Source organism: Haemaphysalis longicornis, unplaced genomic scaffold, assembly GCF_048455015.1.
Source record: "Haemaphysalis longicornis isolate Haplotype H1 unplaced genomic scaffold, Haemaphysalis longicornis Haplotype H1 scaffold_6, whole genome shotgun sequence".
NCBI lineage: Eukaryota > Metazoa > Arthropoda > Arachnida > Ixodida > Ixodidae > Haemaphysalis > Haemaphysalis longicornis.
Genome location: NW_027526407.1, coordinates 95,241,324 through 95,263,680, shown reverse-complemented (window position 1 = coordinate 95,263,680; position 22,357 = coordinate 95,241,324). Strand labels below are relative to the sequence as shown.

The window sequence follows — 22,357 nt, the reverse complement described above, 5'->3', positions numbered from 1 at the left end:
ATCTAATTACGCACTGTGCTGTTTATGCAATTTGCTCTTTTCACGTGGTTATACCTTGCCCTGATCCTTTGCACTTTCTCATTCTTCATTTATTCTGGTATATGTGTTTCATGTTTAGTGTCCTTTTCTTGTTCAACGTGACAATGTACACAAAACACACCATGAGAAAGCCCTCCCGCTCCCCTTATAGAATGCCCTCGGGCCTTTAAAGGTCAATAAATGACAGGAAATGACACTGAAGAAACCTCCTCTCTCAAGGAATGGTAATTTGCCTGAGTGACACAGCTGGGGAAATTGCCGAAATAGGGAGGAAAAATTTCTATGGCTGACGATTTATAGCGAAATAAATGCTAGTTTTGATAAGCAGTTGTAGGAGCTTGTGTTGAGATTTTGCAGAAAAACTATGCTTCGAACGCATCAATTTAAAACAATAGTTACTTTTGTGAATGCAGTTAAACGTGGATATAATGAAGCGGGTAAAAATTACCAATTTGTGTTACATGTAGGTTTTCGTTGCATCCAGGATTCGAGTAAAGGCTCGCGTGAGTGAAGAAGAAGAAAAACCACCAGCTGGACGTTAGTAACGGCGAACTCACCCTTTGAGGATTAATTTCACACTGAAAAACTGCGCGATTTGCGCTAGCTCCTTTCCAACAAGCTTAGTCACTACATGGCACTCTAAAGAAGTTCACTTACACACTTGCTCACAAGCATAACGTAAGTATCACATTTGCCTTTGGACACTTTTCTGTACCTTAACGCGTTGCAAAAACCAAACGTATGCTGAAAGGGCGGCTTTTCATGAATTTGATGAACTCATGGCACTATAAAGAAGTCAGCTCACTTACACCCTTGCTCACAAACATAACGTAAGTATTACTTTTCTCGTTGGAGACTTTTCAGTACTTCAACGCGTTGCAAAGATCAAACGTAGGCTGAAAAGGCACCTTTTTATGAATTTGAGGAACTTGATCCTCTTTTCCGCACTTAAAATCGGGGGGATGGTGCTAGCTGGGTTACTCTTCCGGGTGGCGACGTTCTTCTTTCGCTCTGGCAGAAACGGCATTCAAAATTAAGTGTTTGTTTTAAAAACACAAATCTTTTCGTTTAATGGCAGCAGAGCTCATCACCGACGAACCGACACCAAAGATAGCAATGAAGACACGCGACTACGCTCCGACAGGCAGTCCTAGTACATAACCGACACCGCAGACACGTACAAACGCATGGTAGTTTGGGGTGCGGGCAAAATGAGCTAAATTAGTGCATTTCTGTAGCCCATGTTTTAGAGAAAGTGCAAAAATCAATGGCTGATCAGCGTACCGCATTCCTTACATAAAGAGTAACCGTCGCGACGACTTTGTTACATAGAGGACGCAAATACATGAGCTTCAATGGGGCTGGCAATGGGGAACTGAAAACAATTTTTAAATCCAGGAATTTGCTACATAGACGTTCGTTACATCCAGGTTTAACTGTAATAAATTTATGTTTGTTGCGCTAACCCGCCCAAACAATTTTGAGCCCCGCGATATCTCAGACCAGTGAGCCAAAAAAGAGATGATAAATTGCTGCACGTGAGTTTTCGGCGATGATCACCTGCTTTATCTACCGCGGTTTCCTAGAGAAAAAAAAAGTCTGATTTACACCAAGCAATTGACGCCAAGGATATGTTGCAGGCGCATAAAATGAAAGTTTCGCCTTCCATTAGTCTTTTTGGTTTAAATAGCAACGACGACTTTCGTAAAACCTCATTCTCTGAGATTTTTACCAAAACCTTCCCAAACTGTGTGCCTCTTCCTTGCGAAAGAAAACGTTCTTATTACTGCAGTTTATCGAAAAAATCTTCTAGTTTGCGGTAAGAATAAAGACAGCATGGGGTTACATTCGTTGAAAGTCATTTTATTGGCCTGATTTGGTGGGCTAAAGCTTCCTTTGCAATTTGTTTTATTTTAGAAAGACTAAATAATTTTACTACTTAAATGCCTTACTTTAAATAAAGCTTGTGTCGTTATTTGCTCCGTTTCGATTATGGTGTTATAAGCTTTGATATATGAGTAATATAAATCAGCGTTGTTGTTCAAGCAAACCCGCCTTTTTACTTGTTTATTGCAACGAATATTTACGAATTCACCAGTCTGCGCACATTTTAGGCGTAACGTAAAGCCTCTTTTGGCCAGCGGTATAACGACGCCTAATTTATACCCTTGACCATTTCCTGCTGTGCTAGTGATCGAGATGAACTTCCATGGCATCAATCAGTGACTCTGTGTACACGATATCGACTTAGTCCTACTTGTACGTTGTAAAGCCTCGCAGAGGCACTAGGACAAATTCACGTCCTCTTTGGTTTCTTCACCCTTGTAGAGTTGATAGCCAAGTCAAAACCGTAGTCAGCCACTTCAGACGGCAGGATGTGATTCAGGAGACGCGTGACTGTGTCGAAGGTTCCTCCTGTTCTGTAGTGAGCCTTGGGCCATGTTTCCATCACAGCAGCCCTCATGTCTCGAACAACTTCATCCGGATCATCACGCAGGAAGCCTCTCCGAAACACCCTTGCTAGATTTATCACCTTTTTGTTCACTCCGGGTGGGAGTTGCTTTCGTGCTTCTGGGGGTAGGTTTTCTATGAGATCGTCAATGTTCTTGGCAACGTTTTCTTCATCAGCCATCGGAGTCCTGAAAGTAACAGTACTGAATATATATTATTCCGCATTGCGCACAGGTTTAAGCCAAACCAAACCGCATTCCTGCGTCGCCTTGAAGACTTTATTTCAGATGTTGCAACGCTCGCGCACTTGTGCAGGTTCTTAGGCTCGCGTACAATTCCTGGTATTGCAGGCTCGCGTACATTGTAGCGACCGTATTGGCTCCCGTAATAGAAACAATTTGGAGTGAAATTTACTGCGTGCGGTGTTTGGTGCGAAATAATGAAGCAACATAGCAAATCAGCAGGCTATGATCCACATTTATGAAACAAAATACTTTCGTTTTCCTGGTAGTGTGGTGTAGTTCTCCGACCGTTTCGAACCATAACCGACGGGCGATATGAACATGCGGGTACGACCCCACGGCCATGAGTTCAAACACGGGAATTACACGTAGAAACTCCGCCCAGAATCGGACGTGCTCTAGTAGAGTTGCTTAGTGTAATGTGCACCATCTGGCGTAATTCAAAAAGCCCCGGAACGTTGAAACAACAGAGGTTTCTCTTTTTCGCAGTCACAAAATCAGCGCCCGTGGTGGAAAAGAACCCGCAACTTCGCACAGAGAGAAACAGGAGTCGATACTAGGATAAACAAATTTTCACCGGGGCAATAAATGAAGTGGCATGAGTGTACACTGCATTAGAAGCCTGGTTGAATGAAGAACTTCTGTGGGTAAGCAATGTGTCGATTGGCAATGCGGACTATTCCTTTGTTTGAATCTGTTTACGTGGGACTACAAAATTATACTGCCACGCAAAGCGTGGTACTCGCAGCCCATTGGCTACGTGTTCAAATCCCACACCCACATTCACGTAATTTTAATTTCTTTACCGTCATTCTCTTCGAGCTCTCGACCATTTCAGGAACCATTGTTCGGCCACGTCGACAGGGTATTCACGCAATGGGGCACTTATTGGTGATGGAATATTACCCCGCCGAGACGTGTGAACAGCCAGTGAAATTTGACCGAATACCATGCACCTTGACCCTATACGCAAGCGTGCCGTACGTGACCCAGTGGCTGTAATTCCCGCGCTTAAAACTGTCGGCAAGAACAGAATCACATGTCGAATCACCACATTAGTTTTACGTTTAACATCGGCCCTAACAATATCCGCGCACATGTGATGTCCGCACAAGTGCAGATAATTCCCGGGAGGACATGCAATATCACAAATAAAATCAGATTTGCTCGCTAAGTTGCCTTACCTATAGGCAGTGGGCTCGATAGTGCAAACGTAAAGTCCTGTCTTGTAGAATGTCCTTCGTAGACCATCCGCAAACGAAATGCAGGCGTGCTTGGACATGGAATATGGAACAATTAATGGAGCCGTCATGCGACCTGTGTCAAGAACGAAAAGATTTTGTAGTGCTTCTTCTGCGTCTTGAAGCATTCCGCTTAAATTAGATGCAGGGCAGAGCTACATCAGTGTGAACGTGGATCACGTGTATTTATTTTCCAGCGGCATATATCACGTCATGAGCATCGCCCCTACAGCCCGGTAGCAATCACCATTTAAATGCCCAGCTTAAACTAGCAGATTTCATTGATGACGTGAAGGCGTTCTCTCTACGTCAAGACTGCACGATGTGGCAGCGCCGGTATTGGAAGAGGGTCGTCACAAAAGTGAAGGTGCCGCAAGAGAGTCATTTGTTCCCGATTGCAGAGGGTTTGTAAAAATTTTGCTATGCGAACGCAAGAATTAGATGAATATTCATTTACGTTTATGCAAAATAACAAACCTAATTCCGTTGCCTACTGAGGTAACTGCGACCCTCCAGTCAGCAGAAATGCCCTTTGAAATCACTCTGACCAACCGGTACTCAGTAATAGACACTACAGTGCGTAAAATCAAAGCCCCTTTCTTAAGAGAAAGGGGGTTGAAACACGAAGCTTCCCTTTATGCAAGCTGAGTAAACGTCACAGGCCCAAAATCCGAACTGCTTCGACCGGGTCAGCTCTGACGTTGCGCTTTTTTTTCCCGTCATGACGTTAGTACTGCCATGAGTCTTGCACCGCCATGACACATCACACGAAGCGAGCATCGGATAGCCTGTAACGACATCAAGGATGGCTGTCGATGGTTGCTTGAGTACAAGAACAAAGGTTTTGACAAGTCAGACTAAAGAGACGCGACACGTGCACAATTCTCGCTTGGTTGCACTTTTTGTTTTTGCTAATCCCTCCATTCCCATGTGGCCCGAGCTATACAGGGTGTTGCGACGATAATTGGAACACTTTAAAAATTTCTCCTGAGCGAACCGCCGCTCTGTTCGCGCTCAAACCTGCCGCGAACGTCGAAATTTGTGGTCTATTTTGTTTGATACCGGGAGCAACGATGGTACTTACCTGTGTATTCTGAAAATAAATAAAAACGATTTTCGCCTATGGGAAAATGGCGGCTGATTTGGACGCGCGAGCCAGCGCAAGTTGATGTTGGAACGACGGGACCACCTGCAGAGTTAAACGCATGTTTGGGATTCACGTACGGAGCCAAATGGTGCAGCAGACGATCAGAAAATGCACCTAGAAATGAGCTAACAGACGATCAGAAAACCCGGTTTTCGGGCTCGCACGTCCAAATCGCCGCCATTTTCCCATAGGCGAAAATCGGGTTTATTTGTTTTCAGGATAAACAGGTAACTACCGTCGTTGTTCCTGGTGTCAAACAAAATAGACCACAAAATGCGACCTTTGTGTGAAGTTTGAGCGCGAACAGAGCGCCGGTTCGCTCAGGAAAAATTTTTAAAGTGTTCCAATTACCGTCGCAACACACTGTATAATCCCCTTAACTAACACTTTTACTGTGCTGAACATAACTGATAGCAGTGGGAGCTTCTAGCGCTGTACACAAAGAACACCGGTCCCTTCGCAGCCTCCTTATGGGTATTTTTTAGGTGTTTGTCTCAGCGCCTTTCTGGCACAAACCTGACAGCTTCCATACGAGACTGCCAAAAATTACAGCGCTGTAAAAAACATCGTCGTGACGCCACACTCACAAGGTTTTACTATCCACTTTATTGTTTTCAATGTCACATCCCTCGGCGTCTGGGTTTCATTGTCTCTTACGCTATAATCACCAGGCCCCATGGATAGAGCAATCGGCAAGGAAGGAGCATTAAAATGCCAACAAGTCACGCCGAGTCGCCATGTAGGATTCTAACTTCACTGCGCACAGCCAGAAGGTTCCTAGGTTTTCTTGGTTGGACTCGTCTAGCCCAGTGTTTTTCCCCGGAACCGTGGTACTCAAATAAGCTAGGCTGTTTCATTCCTCATCCTCCACTGTTAGTTTTGCATACAGGGATGTACCCAAATCTAGCAGTACGCACACGCTACTATCCAGAACTGCGCAGTGACAGATGTACAAACTGCACAGGAAAGGCCTACCAGAAACACTTGCTGTGGGCCTCCCCTGATATCATCACCGCAGACAAAGCAAGAAAAATGATAACTGCACCGGAGCAGTGGGAGATGGTACGGCTCAGCTCGCACGTCGAGTCTCAGTCTTAGACTTCCCGATGACCCAGTCCGCCGTCAAAAAGCAGGAGCTCATTGCCGATGACTGAAGAGGGAGTAGAAAGACTCCCAGTCCACCCACGGTGACCCCATACTGGGCCAATAATAAAGTAATTCCTCTCTTTCTCTCCCTCTCTCTGAGGTCACGAATCCCTGGCGTCCATGACGTACAACGCATAACTTGTGTAACCATCCGAAACAGAGGTGAGGACGTGCAACTTGGGATGACTTTCATTGCCGCATTGCTAGTCGGATCACAAGCATCCCTTTAGGAAAAAGATATTAACTGTACTGGTTTGTGTAACTTACCGAACATGCTGGCCACGATGACAATTCTACCTTGTGAATTCAGAAGCGGTAAGAACTTGAGGACCACGGACGTGACTCCGAAGACGTTCACGTCGAAGAGGCGGCGAATTTGTGCCGTACTGTACCACTCCAGCTTTCCCATTGATCCGACACCAGCGTTTGCCACAACCGCCCATAGGGCTGCAATCGGCGTAGTAATAGAAAGCTCATTGTACTCGGCCAACACAGCAAACACTATAATAGTTGTACTCTGCTATCAAATAAAGCACTGCAGACGTCGGCAATACAATCATCATCGACAGTATCCCACTTGTTAAATAAATATTGAGAGCAGAAAATGTATCCTTGTTTCAGGAAAAAATCTCTGTGAAATCAACACGGTCTTATTACAGCCCGTGGGCCCTCTCTTGAATACTAAAATGCATATTCTCACCCTAAAAGTGTAAGCGTTTCTGGCATGACGGTGAGGTACGACTGCACAGAAGTGGAAGTTTTTGGTATTACATGCGCTTAGTTGCAAAAAAATAGGTCGGACACCAACCATTCTGAAATATATTGGCCAACAACCATTCCTAGAGACAAATTATTAGCAGCTTCAACAAACCCTTTCTAAGTGACTTAACTGACATGACCCTGCAACACTTTTTAAAACATTTCAAAATCTAGAATGCTTTCATAATGTAACAAACAATCGCGTGCAGTTTTTAGATTAAGAATCACAAATTACCCAGCTAAATATGACCGCTCTACGTCCTTCAAATCACTTAAAAAGTTGCTCAAAAAATTTTCTCTCTTTCTCGGTGTAGACATTGTTGGCGCACTTGATTCACGTCATTTAAGCGATGTAATGGCTATTGGCCAGCTTCATTTCCTGTCACGAATAAAGGCATTGGAAAGCCGCTTTAAAGTATTTTAAGAAAAGCAAACATAAACTGGAAGGTGTATCTGTGGCGGCAAGGAAATCACGCAGTGCTGCTGTGCGCGGCCAATAATTAAACTTTCGCAGCGCTTCAAGGCACTAGCGAAAAAGAGAAGGCGTTTATTGCAAGTGTTTTATGGTCCTTTTAAAATGCTGTCACAATAAAAGCAGGCGGTATACGCAAAACATACTATTATCTCGAGAGCATCTTGTTACATTGAGATTGCCTAAAGCCAGGAGCTGACATATTTAGCCTTGCATTTGCAGCACTCGCTATGTTGTGATGCCGCCTTTCCCATTACAGCCTCTTTTCCGAACACGTGGAAATTGAAACTACCCTAAAAACAATAAAGGGCTGCCTGCACCTTAGTTACACAATGCAGCAAAGCCACCCTCAATATCCGCCGACGCTAACCTGTGCCGTTGTCGCTGTTGCTGATAAGTTTGAATGCATCATTGATCTCTGCTTCCTTTGTGACGTCCAGCTGCAGAACTTGGACATTTTCCGCGAGCCGGAGCCTACAAGCCCCTTCGCTTGTGGAGTTGAGGCAACCGGCGTAGACGCAAAATCCGTCCTCCGCCAACTTCTTTGCAAGCAGGTGACCGAATCCAGTATCGCAGCCTGTAGATACAACCCAAAATAATTACAGTCTGCATCAAAAATGGTACAGGTACAGACCTTACCATTCAACCGACAACCTCACAATCTGGAGACTTTCTTGGCAGTGTTGGAAAAATTACCCGATTTCGCCACCGCAGCTGTTTTATTGCAAGAAAATGTAAACTGGCAAAAACGAATCTCCAAAGCAGGTAATATGGGTTTGTAGTGAAACTGGTCCGCCACACTCAAGCAAGAATCTCATGAAACTGGTAGAACACAGACATTCAAGATTATCTCCACATGTATGCGATGTGCACGGCGTGAGTCTCCACTTGAAAATGAAGAGAACTGCCTGACAGGATAGTCATGACATGAGACACCTTGCAGTGTTATAACCAAATCATCTCTTCCTTTTCAGGCACGCAGCGTGAGAAAAAGGGAGGTAGTTCACCTACGTAGAAGCAATTAAACTACTGTTTCCCCTTGCACAGCATATCGCGCGCAACTGCCTTCATTTACGCTGATTACTCTAAACTATGGCTGGTACCCGCTTTTCTTAGGCATTTACTGCGAAAACATGCTGCAGCAAAGTAGTCATGGAAAATAGTGGCGGAGAAACTTCGGACACTAGGGCGCGGGCAGCATCCCCAATTCGCACACGTGCTTGTAACACCGGAATGCAATGGGGTACCCCTAGGCTGCCCCACCGAACAGTACCAGATGAATGTTTTAGTTTTAAGAGGGAATAACTGCTTTTCTCTCGCAGCCAGAAATTCACACAAGGCCGTCGCAAAACAGAGTTTTTCAGACTCAAACCACTTCGAATTAAAAATATCCAGAATTTAAATTTTTAAGAGTTTCAGTCTATGTCAGCATACTTTTAGCTTTGGGTATTCAAACTTTATGCACATTCTACCCCTCGATTTATGAGGGTAAATTCCTTATCTAGGAGAAATAATGAATGAAAACAATAAACAGAGAGGTTATATTGCAGTAATAGGACGGTGCAATACACTAAGGCTTGAAGTCCACTCCTAGCAAGCAACGCTCTTACCTGTGATGAGAACACTCTTTCCACTCGGCTCGATAAATTTGTTGAAAACGGCTCGTCGAGCGTTCCAAAATAACCAGTATCCAAAGCAAAGTACTGCGATTCCAAGGCAGACGCTGATTCCCGCCTCCGACGTCCATGCGATCACGGAAGTTGCTGCCCTCAACAACATTTCACTGCGTAAGGTCGGCTGCGGCATCCTTGCACTGGTTCTCCACACCGCAACTGGGCTTTGTACAGAAACACCCTGCGCAATGGAATTACCATATATTTTTAACGGTTGCAGAGAGAAAGGCATCGTTCAAATTCTTTAGCAGTATCAGCAAGACGGTCGCCTGACTAGTTACGCCAGAACATGAAACGAACACACAGCTACCTCAAAAAATACCCCCACCCGCCTTCAACCTCAATATCAGTGTATACGACAAATTGAACCAACACCCTACTATTGCCAACCAACTATAGGTACGGAAACGCGAGCTTTCGTTGTGTACAATGTATCTCTACTGTAACGTCCGTGGCACCTCAAAACCGTTAGCTTACCATGACGACAATTTTCTCCAATTTGGAGCAATAAAAAGACAGAAGGGAACATTCGCTGCACCCATTGCGTGCCCTTAAATGGGTCGCGAAGAGAAAATTTAGTTGTCTTTGACACTGGAAAAAAAATGCAGTTGTCTTTGACCAGGTCACTGAGTTGAAAATTAGTGCAGAACTGCTCGACTTGTCGCAACGACGTACAGCTGCAACGTAGTAACTTTTTCACAAACTTTATCACCACCCATTGCTTCATGACGATTTTTTCACCAGGCTCCATTCTTCCCAGACACGACCATCCTTTCAAAGTGATGCGTTTACCATGTCATACATTGCACTAATTTTGGTCATTCGTTCCGCGTAAAATCATTGGCTGGAACGCATTGCCATCACACATAGCCACCGCCATTGATGCTGTTAACTTTAATCAACTAATACTCACGGAAGTTGTGAATTGAAAACAAAACTATCGCTTTTTTATTGTATAACTTCTGACAGATTGTTCTTTTTCTAAAAAGTTTTGCTTGTTGTTGCCTCTACTGAGTTTATTTTTTACGCGTTATTTCGAGCTAACATTACATTTATCATATTTGTGTTCGCGCATGCGTTGTCCTTTTGATGCTCTGTTTCTCTCAGTGTATATACTTTTGTTCGTATGTTTGTTTCGGCTGCATTGACCACCCCCTATCTAATACCCTCCTGCGTGAGGGCCTTTAAGGGTACTTTGAATAAATGTATCTGCTTGAACATTCTAGTGAGAGCGTAAATCCGAAATACGCTCACAATTCATTCCTTGTGTAACTTAGGAGGCGCCTTTGAAATGCTCGTTTTGCGGAGCATCTGAACCTACCACGCGACATGGTCGGTCGGCAGCGCAGCGGGCATTGACGTTCTGGTAAGAACAGTTGAGAGTAAAACGCTCTTTTTATATACATAATAATTTGTAAAGCTGTGAACTTGACAATGAAAACGTTAAAGCCGGTCCACTCCACGTGAAGTGCTGTGTAGTTATTCACGAGGGTTTCCCTTCTGTTATACTTGTGAGTACCTTGCGTTTCGGTTGTTTATTGCAATTATTGTAGAATTAGTAAGGAACGCCGCGTGTGTGCACCATTGCCTCATGCAGGCGGAATTTCTCCTACTTTCCCGCCAATAGGGGCTGTGGTGCCCTCTCGTCGCTAGTTTCAATATCAACCTGCAGTTCATGGTACAAGTAGTCAAAAGAGGGCGCCGCAGCCACTGTAAATGCCCATAAAGAGACACTGAATTCGCTTCCTAATATTTTTTTGCGGTAGTTATTGCGTTAATTCATCACGTTTTACTTATTTTACATTGCTGGACCTCTTCGATTTAGAGTCCCGGGCTCACCATGAACTCCCCGAGAAGCATTCCTGCATTCAATTATCCCATGTATCCCTACGGTTTCGGGGAATACTCGACTGGGTACCCGTGGACTATCCGCGGTGAGTCCGACGCAGCAGATCGAAGAGCACCGCTGTGTACAGTTAAACCTGGATGTAACCAAGTGGACAAAAGTTCGCAATTTTACTTTGCAACCACGTTTCCGTTACATGCCGGTCTTGAGCTAAGGCTCGCAAGGATGAAGCAGAAACAAAGCCAAAATGCTAGAAATCAGTAAAGGTGAACTCGCCCTTCATCTAAGGCTCGCCAAGAGTGAAGGAACTTTAGCATCACTTTTGCCGTTTGACACTTTTGGGTGTCTTAACGAGTTACAAGAACCCAACTTATGCTGAAAGCGTGCTTTTTTCCGAACTTAATGCTCTTCACACCGCACTCAACATTGTTGGGAGGGCGCTAGCTGGGATACTACACCAGGCGGCAACACTATTCTTTTTCGCCAGAAGACACGGCATTTAAAATTGTGCGCTTCTCTTCAACAGACGCGACTTTTCGTATTCTATAAGCAGCACTCATAATCGACGAACCGATAACACAGATAGAAGCAGAGAAGCCCGACTACACGACGACAGGACGGCCTAGCACCTCAAAACGTCGGTCTGGAACCGAAACCGCACTCACACGTGGAGTGTGTGGTGTCACGCTACACACGCAAAACCAGAAAAGCCACTGTATGGTGTTAGCCCCTAGGTTCATCATCGTCCTCATCATCAAGACGAGATTCTGGTTTAGGCGATTCCAGACGTTTCCATTGCTGGTGTCTCCTTACGGTAGTGCTAGTATTCACTAAAATAGTTAGTTGATCCCGTCTATTTTTTAGTAAAAGTGCAAAAGAAAATGTCTAAAGAGCTCGCCGACTTCGTTACATCAAGGCTAACCGCCGCGCCATTTTGTTACACAGGCATCGAAAACACATGGGCTTCAATGTGGGTGGCAATGGGGAATTGAAAAACTTCGTTAAATCCGAGAATTTATTACATAGAGGTTGGTTACATCCAGGTTTAATTGTGCGTTTTTGCAGCATAGCAACGACAGCCTCAGTGTCAACGGCCCAGCACAAAGATCACTCAAATACGTTACATATGAGTAACGTGTGCCTCCGTGGCATAGTGGGATAGACAGCTTCGTAACGCGAGTGACCTAGGTTTGATATCGGCCAGGGGAGGTGGTTTTATTTTCAAAGACTCTAGTTGGGTGCGTAACGCCGTGACCCCGAACGAGCTACGGCGAAAAGCGTGGCCCTTAAAGTGTTCCCCACTTAATATAACCTTACTCCCTCTTTGTCACTTCGGCTTCACCATCATTTGTATAAACTTTTGAGCCCGCAACGTTGGCAGTTGTCTGCATGGCAATACTTCCCGTTGTTTACCTCTGTACGTGTTTATGAAGTGCTGCCTACAAGTAGAGAAAGCATCAGGTTATAGCTGGTCCACTCAAACGTTTCTTGGCGAATCATGCTTGTCACGTTCTACCAATCAATATCCTCCGCCTGCATGCAGTGGGCACATGACAAGCGTCAGGTATTCGCAATCAATAAATTGTGAGTCTGAGAACCTTACTATTTGCTTTGCTGAGCAGCAGCGTTTTGGCACATTCCACAAGCTGCAAAGTGAAGTGAATTAAAATAGCCAAAATAATTTCACTCGATGTTTTTGTTCACCTTTATTTACTGTGGACACCCGATCGCTACCTCAATTGTTCCAAAACTCCTGCATGAAAACCATAATTTTGCTACGCACAGCCACAATCAGTAAAAAGCGAACCGTTAAAATATTCGCGCAATACTCATTAGTCGCTAAGGCAAGGTGGACAACTTATCTTTCACCTTAACGTTCCTGCTACGGAAGAGTAAATAAAGGTACGACTAACCTGAAAGCGAGATCCCGAGAAACGGAAAGTCTTCACGTCAGATGTGCTTTCATTCCTACTGCCCAGGCCATGTTAGGGGGTGAAGCAACTATTCTTCTGCAACCTTGAGGCCCTTGGTCCATGGTCTCCTTAACAAAGCTACTCATTTCCTTCACGCGCTGAATTGGCAAGGGGAAAGCGCCTTTGTAATTGCGAGCAAGAGCAGAGGCACCATAGTGCCTACGACGAAACGGGTAAGTGGAATATTCACGGCCTAGACAAGCCACGAGGACTAATCTAATCCGAGACATTCCTGAAGAACGTCTGCGAAAGAGGAAAAAAGGACTGCTTTTGTTTACCGAGCGCCATGAAACAATCGCCTATTCTTCGTGCGAGCTCCCTGCCCATTATATCTTTGCGTTGCGGAAAAAGCCCAACAGGTAAGCAGTGTTCTCTATGCGTGATATGTCAGCATACCGTTTGTTTGGGTGCAGTAGCAGGGTAGCGGTTAACCTAATGTACTCATGAAAGCGGCTTCTTCGACACCGCTCTACCAGTACAAGCGCTGCGTTCAGATTTTCCCTTCGCTGCTACGCTCCAACCAACAGCCTTCTCTACTAGTTACCTCATTGTAGAGTCAGTGCCGTCGAATGATAATGTTCACAATGGAGCCTCCAAGTGCGGCGTAATTGTTTACAAAGCACAGAAGAAATCCGTTGCCACACTAACGTGAAACGTTTTTGCACGATGCGCCAACAAATTTTAAATTTATTTCGAAGAACACCGAATCGACTATCCGATAAGGCGTGACTGATAACCACGCAGCAGGCTGGCTGGCTGCCAATTTTAGCTAGGGGCATGAAAATACAACTAAAATAGGGGTAAGGACATCGTGTATCGGGAAAATAGAAAAGAAAACATGGTGGGAGAGTGTCAGAGGAAGAAAAGGGGTTGAAATGGCATACTTTTGCCTTAAGAAACGCCAGAACTGACTGTATCAAGTTACCCATTTCAACTTGTCCTGTACTTTTACAGCATTTTAACGTAAAAGCAATTATTGTCGTCTTTCTTTAGAGGGAGGAGGAAGAGGGAAAAGTATGCCTTGTGAGGATCGGGAAGGAAGGGGGAGAATGAAGCATGCGTGGGTGAGGAAGCATTTATTGCTTAGCTAAAGGGACCCTGCAACCCTTTCTTCAAATTTTTTTGAAATCTTAAATGCTTGCCGAACTAGTCACTCAAGGCACCCCGTACTTAGATTATGGGGTCGCAAAGAACCTCAGCCATAAATTCTGCTGTATGCCCAGGAGATAACTTGGAAACTCGCTCAAAATATTTTTCTCTCTTTCCTGGTCTTGACGTTCTTCGATGGCTGGAATTACGTCACTAAGGCCACGTAGCGGCTGCTTTCCTTTAGTTGCAGCAGTGAACGCTTTTCGATATTAACTTACAAAAATGCACAAAATAAAAGGTGTATCTGGTGCGACGAGCAAATGACGCCATGCCGCTCCGTGCTGGCAATAACTACAGCTTTCGCAGTGCTTCCAGACGGGACGAAAAGAGTGAAAACACTTATCGAAAATGTTGCACGGTCCTTTAATGCGGATACGTTTTCTTGTTAGGAACATCAGTCCGTCAAACAATGTGTCATACATTATTGACAGGGATGCAGTCAGCGTTGATTCTTCGGAGCAGCAGCGTCGTGCGCCAGTTTTAGAAGAAGCGTTAAGCGGCAACGACGACAAGTGTGGTAATTTGTTAAAGAAGTGGGTGATTCCTCGAATAAAGGTTATGTATGCAAGACTGAACTTCATTCTTTTAGATGCGAAAGTCTCTTATGGTCTCGGCATGTCCCGCGTCGGCGTCCGCACTCACACTGCGCATGCGCAACTCTCCTCCTTACACCCACAGCTGCGCGATTCTACACTATAAAAAAGAAATAGTTTGCGGTGCCCGGTTTCGGCCGCAACGGGAGGTACGCGGTGCTCTTCCTACTACGCTACAAATCCGGGAGAGGAGCAAGTGCTACGAACGCGCTTTATGTCCTTGACTCATTCAAACTACGTCAAGAAGCTACTGATACAACGAAGGCACGTGAAGCTGAACGTCAACGGAAACGACGAACTGAAAACTTTAGAGAAGGATGTTGAATTTCCCGTGGGAAAGCTGTGGCGGGGAGCGCCACGCGCCTTGCAGCTCAACCAGCCCCGTCCGCAGCGCCTCTGATGCTGATTGTGGCAGGATGCCCCTAGGGAGTGGCCAACCAAAGAATCCATCACGATATAGGTTCGCGTTCAACCACCGTCGTTATCTTCCCGTAGGGGAACAACCGCCGAAGAAGAAGGAGAAGACGAAGCTGCGAAGAAGAGGGCGTGTACATTGCTCTCCGCCGGTGCACCAATGTCAACAACCTTTACCTCACCAATGCTGACGGAGGCTACCGATTCTACCACAAAGAAAACATCGACAAGAACATGATGGACGAGTTTCGGCGCCTCCAGAACCACCGCCTACTCACCGTAACACATCAGCACTTGCGTGCCTTTGCCACCGGTGTGGACCCGGACGCGGAATTCCCTCTGGTGCTAGTAAAAACCAGATCACTCAACATAACGGCAACACAATGGAACCACACGGAACCGCCACGATGCTTCGCATCCTCATCAGGGTTCCCCACGGGAAGATGGTGTAATTTTTTATTCAGTGGTGGTCACAAACGCTTTCTCCTTCATGTACAGCAAAGACCATTCACTTGTTACGTACCTCTTGTGAGAAGCGGGGGAATCCCACATACTGGCCAATCACAGCCAGGTTTATTCATACGCATGCCAATGACGATAGCAGCTGAAGGTGAAATTATGCGTACCTTTGCTGAATCATCATTTGATGCAGGTGCGACATTTCAATTGCAAGCTTATGACTGCAGTAGCGCCGGCGTGTTATCCGCTTTCTTCTGCCAGTCCCCATAGACGAAGCTACCGCTGAATGATATACGTTTACTACTATCATTCCTGGTCAAAGTTGACCTATTGGCAACTACAAGTCAGTTATAATTTTTCTGAGAAGTTGAATAATATTTAAGAGTACGGGTGTTTTCCTTTGTTACACTGGTATAATTACTGCTGTACAGCTAGGTTGTTTACTGGTTGTTTACAGGTACTGCTGTACAGGTAGGTTGTTTTAGGCACTGAAATACTATTTTTTTTCTTAACTATTGCGATTTTCGCTACAATGACCTTTCAGGATAACGAGCAATTTTCGGCGGTCACCTGAAGTTCGTTATATCCAGATTTCACTGTACAATCATTACCGACTCCCAAGCAGCATGCCGAAGCGACCACCGCGGAAGAATATCAAGGCCAGCTGCAAGAATCCTTCTCCAGCGACCCCCTCAAGGGAGGATCCGTCTGGTTTGGGCCCCTGCCCACTCGTCTCTTCGCGGCAATGTCGTGGACCACATGACAGCCCGATAATTAGCCTACCGGGCACCGCGAGACGACTGGCTTCAAGCGGCTCATCCCCTAGTAACCTACCAAAGCATCACACAGCACTACAAGCTGAGCAGGCAGCAGTATCCTCCTGCCCACCCGTCACTCACCAAGGAACAGAAACATAAACTCAGGCTTTTGCAGAGAAACATTCTCAACACCTATCTAAACTTCACGCCATCAATCCCAACCTCTACAGTGCCGCCTGCTCACCCTGTGGTGAGATCTGTACCCTCTACCACATGGTGTGGGCCTGCCAGAAAAACCCAAATGTTTTCCCGAACCCCAACCCTTCCCATGAGCAGTGGGAGAGAGAACTGACCAGCTCAAGGAGCGAAACTCAGCCTCGGCTGATGGAACGTGCGGAGAAGGCAGCAAGTTCCAACGGGATCCTGAAATGAGGAATCCGACCACGTGCTTCTTTTTTGTTTTTTTGCAAAGTAAAGTTTGCGCTCTTTGTCTCTCTCCACCGCGGCGTGCCTTATCACCTGTGCAGCCTCGGCGCGTTAAACAACACAATAAATAAATAAATAAATAAATAAATAAATAAATAAATAAATAAATAAATAAATAAATAAATAAATAAATAAATAAATAAAGAAATAAATAAATAAATAAATAAATCAGTCAATCAATCAATAAAATTCGCCCTACTGCTCCTCTTTCAAATGGACCCCCGCACAAAAACAGCAAATGCGCGATATAGCGACGTAGTACGTGTGGGCTCGAAGTGTAGTGATGCGAGAAACGTCCGTCCCACTACGTGCTCAGACGTACCACCTGCGTTAAATGGAATATCAGAAGCTCGTGGGTGCATGTTCAAACGTGCCCCCTGGTGGTAGCACGTGTCAGTTGGGGGTGTTCACTAATAAATGCCTACACGCGTCCGCTCTCTGCTGGATCTCCACCAGGGAGCTGGGCAGCGCGCCATCCCATTTCTCAGGAATTAGAAAAGAGTTGGAAGGGATGAAAGGGACATATTTCTGCATCCCAGTGTTATGTGGCGAGCTCTGCATGGAGATCACCATCGAGACCTTCTTTTTGTGCCACGCGCCAACAAGGCACACAATGCATCACATGCTGTAGGAGTGCTGGGGCTCGCGGAGGCGAGAAGAGCCCACCGTCCGCGAACATCAAATCCCTGCTGGAGTGGGCATCGCCTCCTCTGGGCTGGGCGCACCCAAAATTAACTGTCATGCCCCTTTGTTATTTCCCAAGTACCATTGGGATACACGAGAGTATGTAGACGTTCTCACCTCCTTTCCCGCTTTCCCCATCCCTGGCAGGACCTTGTCACACCTCTAGACGAATAATATTAATAATAATATACTACTACTACTACTACTACTACTAATACTTCTACTACTACTACTACTACTACTCCTACTAATAATAACGTTAATAATATATTAATAATAATAATAATAATATTAATAATCAATGTTTCTAAAAGTGTCCAGGACCAGCCGAAGCTTTCGTGCTGGTATACTGAAAGGGAAAAGAAAGGCACCGCTGAAATATATCAGAGGGTGACAGATTAACAGTGAGTAAGAACATCCAGTAAGTAAAAACAAACTATAACACTGTGAAGGTTATAAATAAAATAATGCCATCCCACCTCTATATTCCGATTAGTATAGATTGTAATATCTAATACATTGCGAAAAGCTATATACAATAAGCATATCCACAGCACAAGGTAAGTGGAAGAAAGATGGCCACAAGTATGGGGGTAACATGACGCTTCAATTTTGCATGAATGCATGAGAACAAAAATACAGGAAAATATTTATGGACAATGACAGAAAATTATCAGCTCTAAAAAATGTGTTGCTGCGGCGCACCCGGGCCTATTAGAAATGCGTGATCGAAGACGACTTGACTACAAAAGTGTGTCGTAATACATACAACAATCACACCCATAGCATCATCATACACGAACAAATAGGAACCAACTCTGTGACATCGACGCACACATGAGGAAAATAACCGAAGGAAAGAAGTAGTGCCGAAATAAACTTAATGCGCCTCTGCTAACAACTTTGGCCAAAATCTCCTGAAGGGGATAGGGACAAATATCAAGTTCCCCGTTGTGAACGTTACATAGACTTTGCAGTCTATAAATAGGAGAACATCTGCTAAGTGCTCCAGCTCCGTTGAAAGGATAGTTAAGCCTTGTTGCTTTTTTTTCAGAACACGGAAACTGATTGATGCAAGCAGTTCCGGGCACGAAATAGTACCATGAGGCAGTTTGTAGAGTGAAGTTCTAAGTGGGATCGCCGGAAACTTAAAGAAACAGTTATCGGGACAGGCTGGGAGGAAAAACTATGCATAAATATTGATAAAAATTTGGTCTGTACATGCTCTACACGTTGAAAATTAGATATACAAGTTCCATTTCAGATGAAAGAGGCATATTCAAGTTCAGAAATATAAAGTGTTAGGAATTCTTTTAGGAACGAGTGAAGAGACTGGAAGTCTCGTGAAAACCTGCATACAAAACCAAGCGAGCGGCGCGCCCTCCCCCCCCCCCCTCAGTTGAGTGATATGAGGCGAAAAAGTTGAGGCGCTGTCGAAGGGCAGACCGATGTCTTGGATTTCGTCGACTCTAGACAACAAACCGCCATCAATACTGTAGCTAAATAAAATGTGGTTCGTTTTTCGGCTCTTAGACATATGTTTTCGCAGCATTAAGATTTGTTCTGTTTTCTTAGCACCATTTAGCAAAGAAGAATATATCATCCTCCAGGGAAACACAGTCATTGGTGGACTCAATTCGTCTGGGTATTTTGATATCTTCAGCATAGAGAATATAAGACTTTTTAACTGCGGCTGGCACATTCTTTACAAAAATAGAGAACAAGAGAGGGCCCAACTCGGAGCTTTGGGGCACACCACTGGTTGATCTGTACATATAGAACGTCTGCCGATTAACGCTAATGAAACGGAACCGATTTCCTAGATAACAATTAACCCAGCAGTGCCACGAGTGGCGTATCAATGCCCGACTGCAAAAGCTTATCAAGTAACAACGCGTGGCAAACAACATTAAATGCTTTGCTCAGGTCACAGCCGAAAACGACCGACTGGCCCCTCTCGGAAACTGCAGCGGAGGCCTGCTCCACAAAGAAGGCGAGATTAGTTTTGCTCGTCTTCCCGACACAAAACCATGCTGTTTATTTGTAAAAAAAATGTTGCACAGAACTTGATAATACTTTGTGCAGCGCTGTCTCAAAAAGCTCGAAGGCACCACAAAGGAGCGAAACTGCTCTATAGTTTTTTGCATCTGATTTGGCGCACTGCTTGAAAATGGGACGCACTCGAGAAATTTTCCACTCGCGAGGGAACATATTTGTTCTCGCAGAGCGACTGAATATCCCAGTTTTAACGGGAACAAAAGTGCTGCTGAAAGTTTTTAAAATAGCAGGAGGTATTCCGATAGGGCTACACGACGGCGACGGTTTCATGCGCCTTAGACTTTCAAGAATCAACCGCTCATTCAAAAGCACTGGGAAAGAGCCATGTGCCTGATTAAATGCTACGTTTATTTCACTGTCATGGCTCTGGCCATATTGTTACGAAGCCAAAGATGACACAGTTGCCTTGAAGTAAAAACAACTTTATTGGAGCGAACTTGTGCTCCCGTAACAACTAAAAAAATACACAGACGGCGAAGCAGCAGTCAACAAAGTGACGTGCGTAGGCGAGTGTCGGTGAATCGAATGCCACGGCGTCTGCTCTGCGGGTATTTATCTTTCATCGCCTATGTTTCTCGAAACGTCGAATGACATCAAGAACGCTCTAGATCAAAGAAGATTATTCTTTGCTGGTGACGTTAGCTCGAAACACTGTCCCTCTCAAAAGAGACAAGTGCGGCTTACATAACAATCAAGGGAACACGCGCTTGACTTGGCACACAGGTAACACCGCTCGGGGGGGGGGGGGGGGCTTGGAGGTAAAATCAAAAACATAAATAAATAAATCCAATGCACGGTTCGCGGCAATATCTAGTACTAAACTGCTGCTCAAAATAACTGGCCACATCATAAACGTCCTCCCCTGAAGAATGAACAAGACAGATGTGCTCAAGTGTTATTGTTACGGGGTCGAATATATCTCCAAAATGTTGCGGGCTGGAATTTACCCTGCTCTCCACAAAATCGAGATGGGAGAGCTGATGCCGCTCATAAAGACTTTCACATATTTTACGGTAAGAGCGGAAGTCCTCCTTCCATTGTTCTTTTTTTTTTGCGACAGTATGCCCGTTGGCATAAATACTATGCTACAAGTATAGGTTAACTCCCGTTTCGCGAACAAACGCAAGGAGGGAGCGGTGGTGGGGTCCCCATATCCACCGATGGAGGTCAGGTGGTCTGCCAGGGTGGAGGCCTGTGCCTCGAAGGTGTCGTGTTCTGGCCGCTTGCAATGAAGGGCACGTCCACAGCAAATGTTCTGTGTCGGCATCTTCGGCAGGAGCCGTGCAAAAGGGGCCGCTCTGGTCGAACGGGGCATGGTAGCGTGGTGGCCACTCCCGGGTAACAGCGGGAGAGAGGGCTACACGAACACGAAGTCTTCGCAGCAAGACCTCCTCCCAGCGAGCGAGTCGGCTAGGGAGGTCCGTTCCACACGGTGGAATTAGAGCTCGTGTGGCGCGACGAAGATCTTCTTTCCTTTGTAAGAACTGTCCTGGGGTAACTAATGTCAGTAAAGGCAATGGTCGTGGAACAAATGCAGTGTGGCAGGCACCATCCGCCACAATGTGAGCGGGAAGCGTATTTGAATCCCGGTTTTCTTGTATTTTCTGCGGCAGTGGTCTTTAATAATAATAATCAATTAATCAGTTCAATCAATCAACCTATTTTCAGTGCCCAGGAACGACGGTGATGTCTTAGTGCTGGTAAACAAACATAAAAACAAACCAAATGACATGATACATAGGACACGTATCACTAAAAGTACGCTACACTAATAAAAGCACAATAAACGGTAATAACAATGATATCACACTCTATGGACGGAAGAGTTAGCCACAAATAATGTACTAGTTAAGTAAACACACAGCCAATTAGAGATAGTGACGTAAGGATAAAAGATACGGAAACGAGAAGTTGAATAAAATGCAGTAACGAGCTAACAAATGAAGGTGCTATAACAAGAATGTTTGAGCGGAGTAAGACATATACCGTTAGCTACAAACAGCACTACTCAGCCCTACACAAAACTTAGCCAGGGAGCCATTAAAGACATCCAATTTGTCACCAAGAAAGTTGTACAGGCTTTGCAGTGGGTGGATGGCGAGTGACGACTACTAGTTGCACCAGTATGGGGATGTATAGCGCGATCACGTGCACTTCTGGGGAACTCGGAGCATAAGCTGGGACACATGTTCTGGGCACGAAATGGCTCCGTGTAGTAGTTTTTGGAGTAAAGGAAGATCAGCTCGATCATGCCTAGAACTCAAGAGAATAAGCTTAGGTAGCTGATGTTGACTAGAGGTCGAAACAGAACTGCGTCTTAGCCGGTGTTTGTATATTGAAAACAATTTTTTCTGCACTCGTTCAAGATACTGGTGGTTGAACTGGCAGGTTCCATTCCAAATGACAGATGAATATTCCATTTGGGGGAGGCAAACTGATGAGTAAAGCTTAAAAAAGGAACAGAAGTGAAATATCTTGTAAACCTGCACACCGCACCCAGAGAGTGGAGGGCCAGCCCGACTTCGGCCCTAGTTAGGGAGTGAAACTGGAGGAACTGTCGAACAGTACTCCAAGGTCGCTAACCTCGAAAACTTTTGACAGACGAGCATTATTAAGCGTGTAAGAGAATTGGAAGGGATGTGTTTTCCGGCTGTAGGTGATAACTTCGGTTTTATTAGAGTTAAGAATTAATCCCTGCTCAGCACACCAGCGCGCGAAAGATGAGATGTCATGTTGAAAGGCGAGGCAGTCCTCTGGGCAATTAATT

General features: G+C 45.1%; 1 protein-coding gene across 1 annotated transcript; it reads right to left on the bottom strand.

The window, feature by feature from the left end:
* Nucleotides 1–1,886: 1,886 nt before the first annotated feature.
* Nucleotides 1,887–13,194, bottom strand: LOC144141053 (dehydrogenase/reductase SDR family member 9-like). The gene is made up of 6 exons (XM_077672561.1): nt 12,930–13,194; nt 9,108–9,351; nt 7,868–8,074; nt 6,534–6,713; nt 3,917–4,049; nt 1,887–2,678 (listed from the first exon to the last, which is right to left on the bottom strand). Exons 2-6 carry the CDS (start codon nt 9,301–9,303, stop codon nt 2,336–2,338), a joined length of 1,059 nt encoding a protein of 352 aa, XP_077528687.1. The 5' UTR covers nt 9,304–9,351; nt 12,930–13,194; the 3' UTR covers nt 1,887–2,335.
* Nucleotides 13,195–22,357: the final 9,163 nt, after the last annotated feature.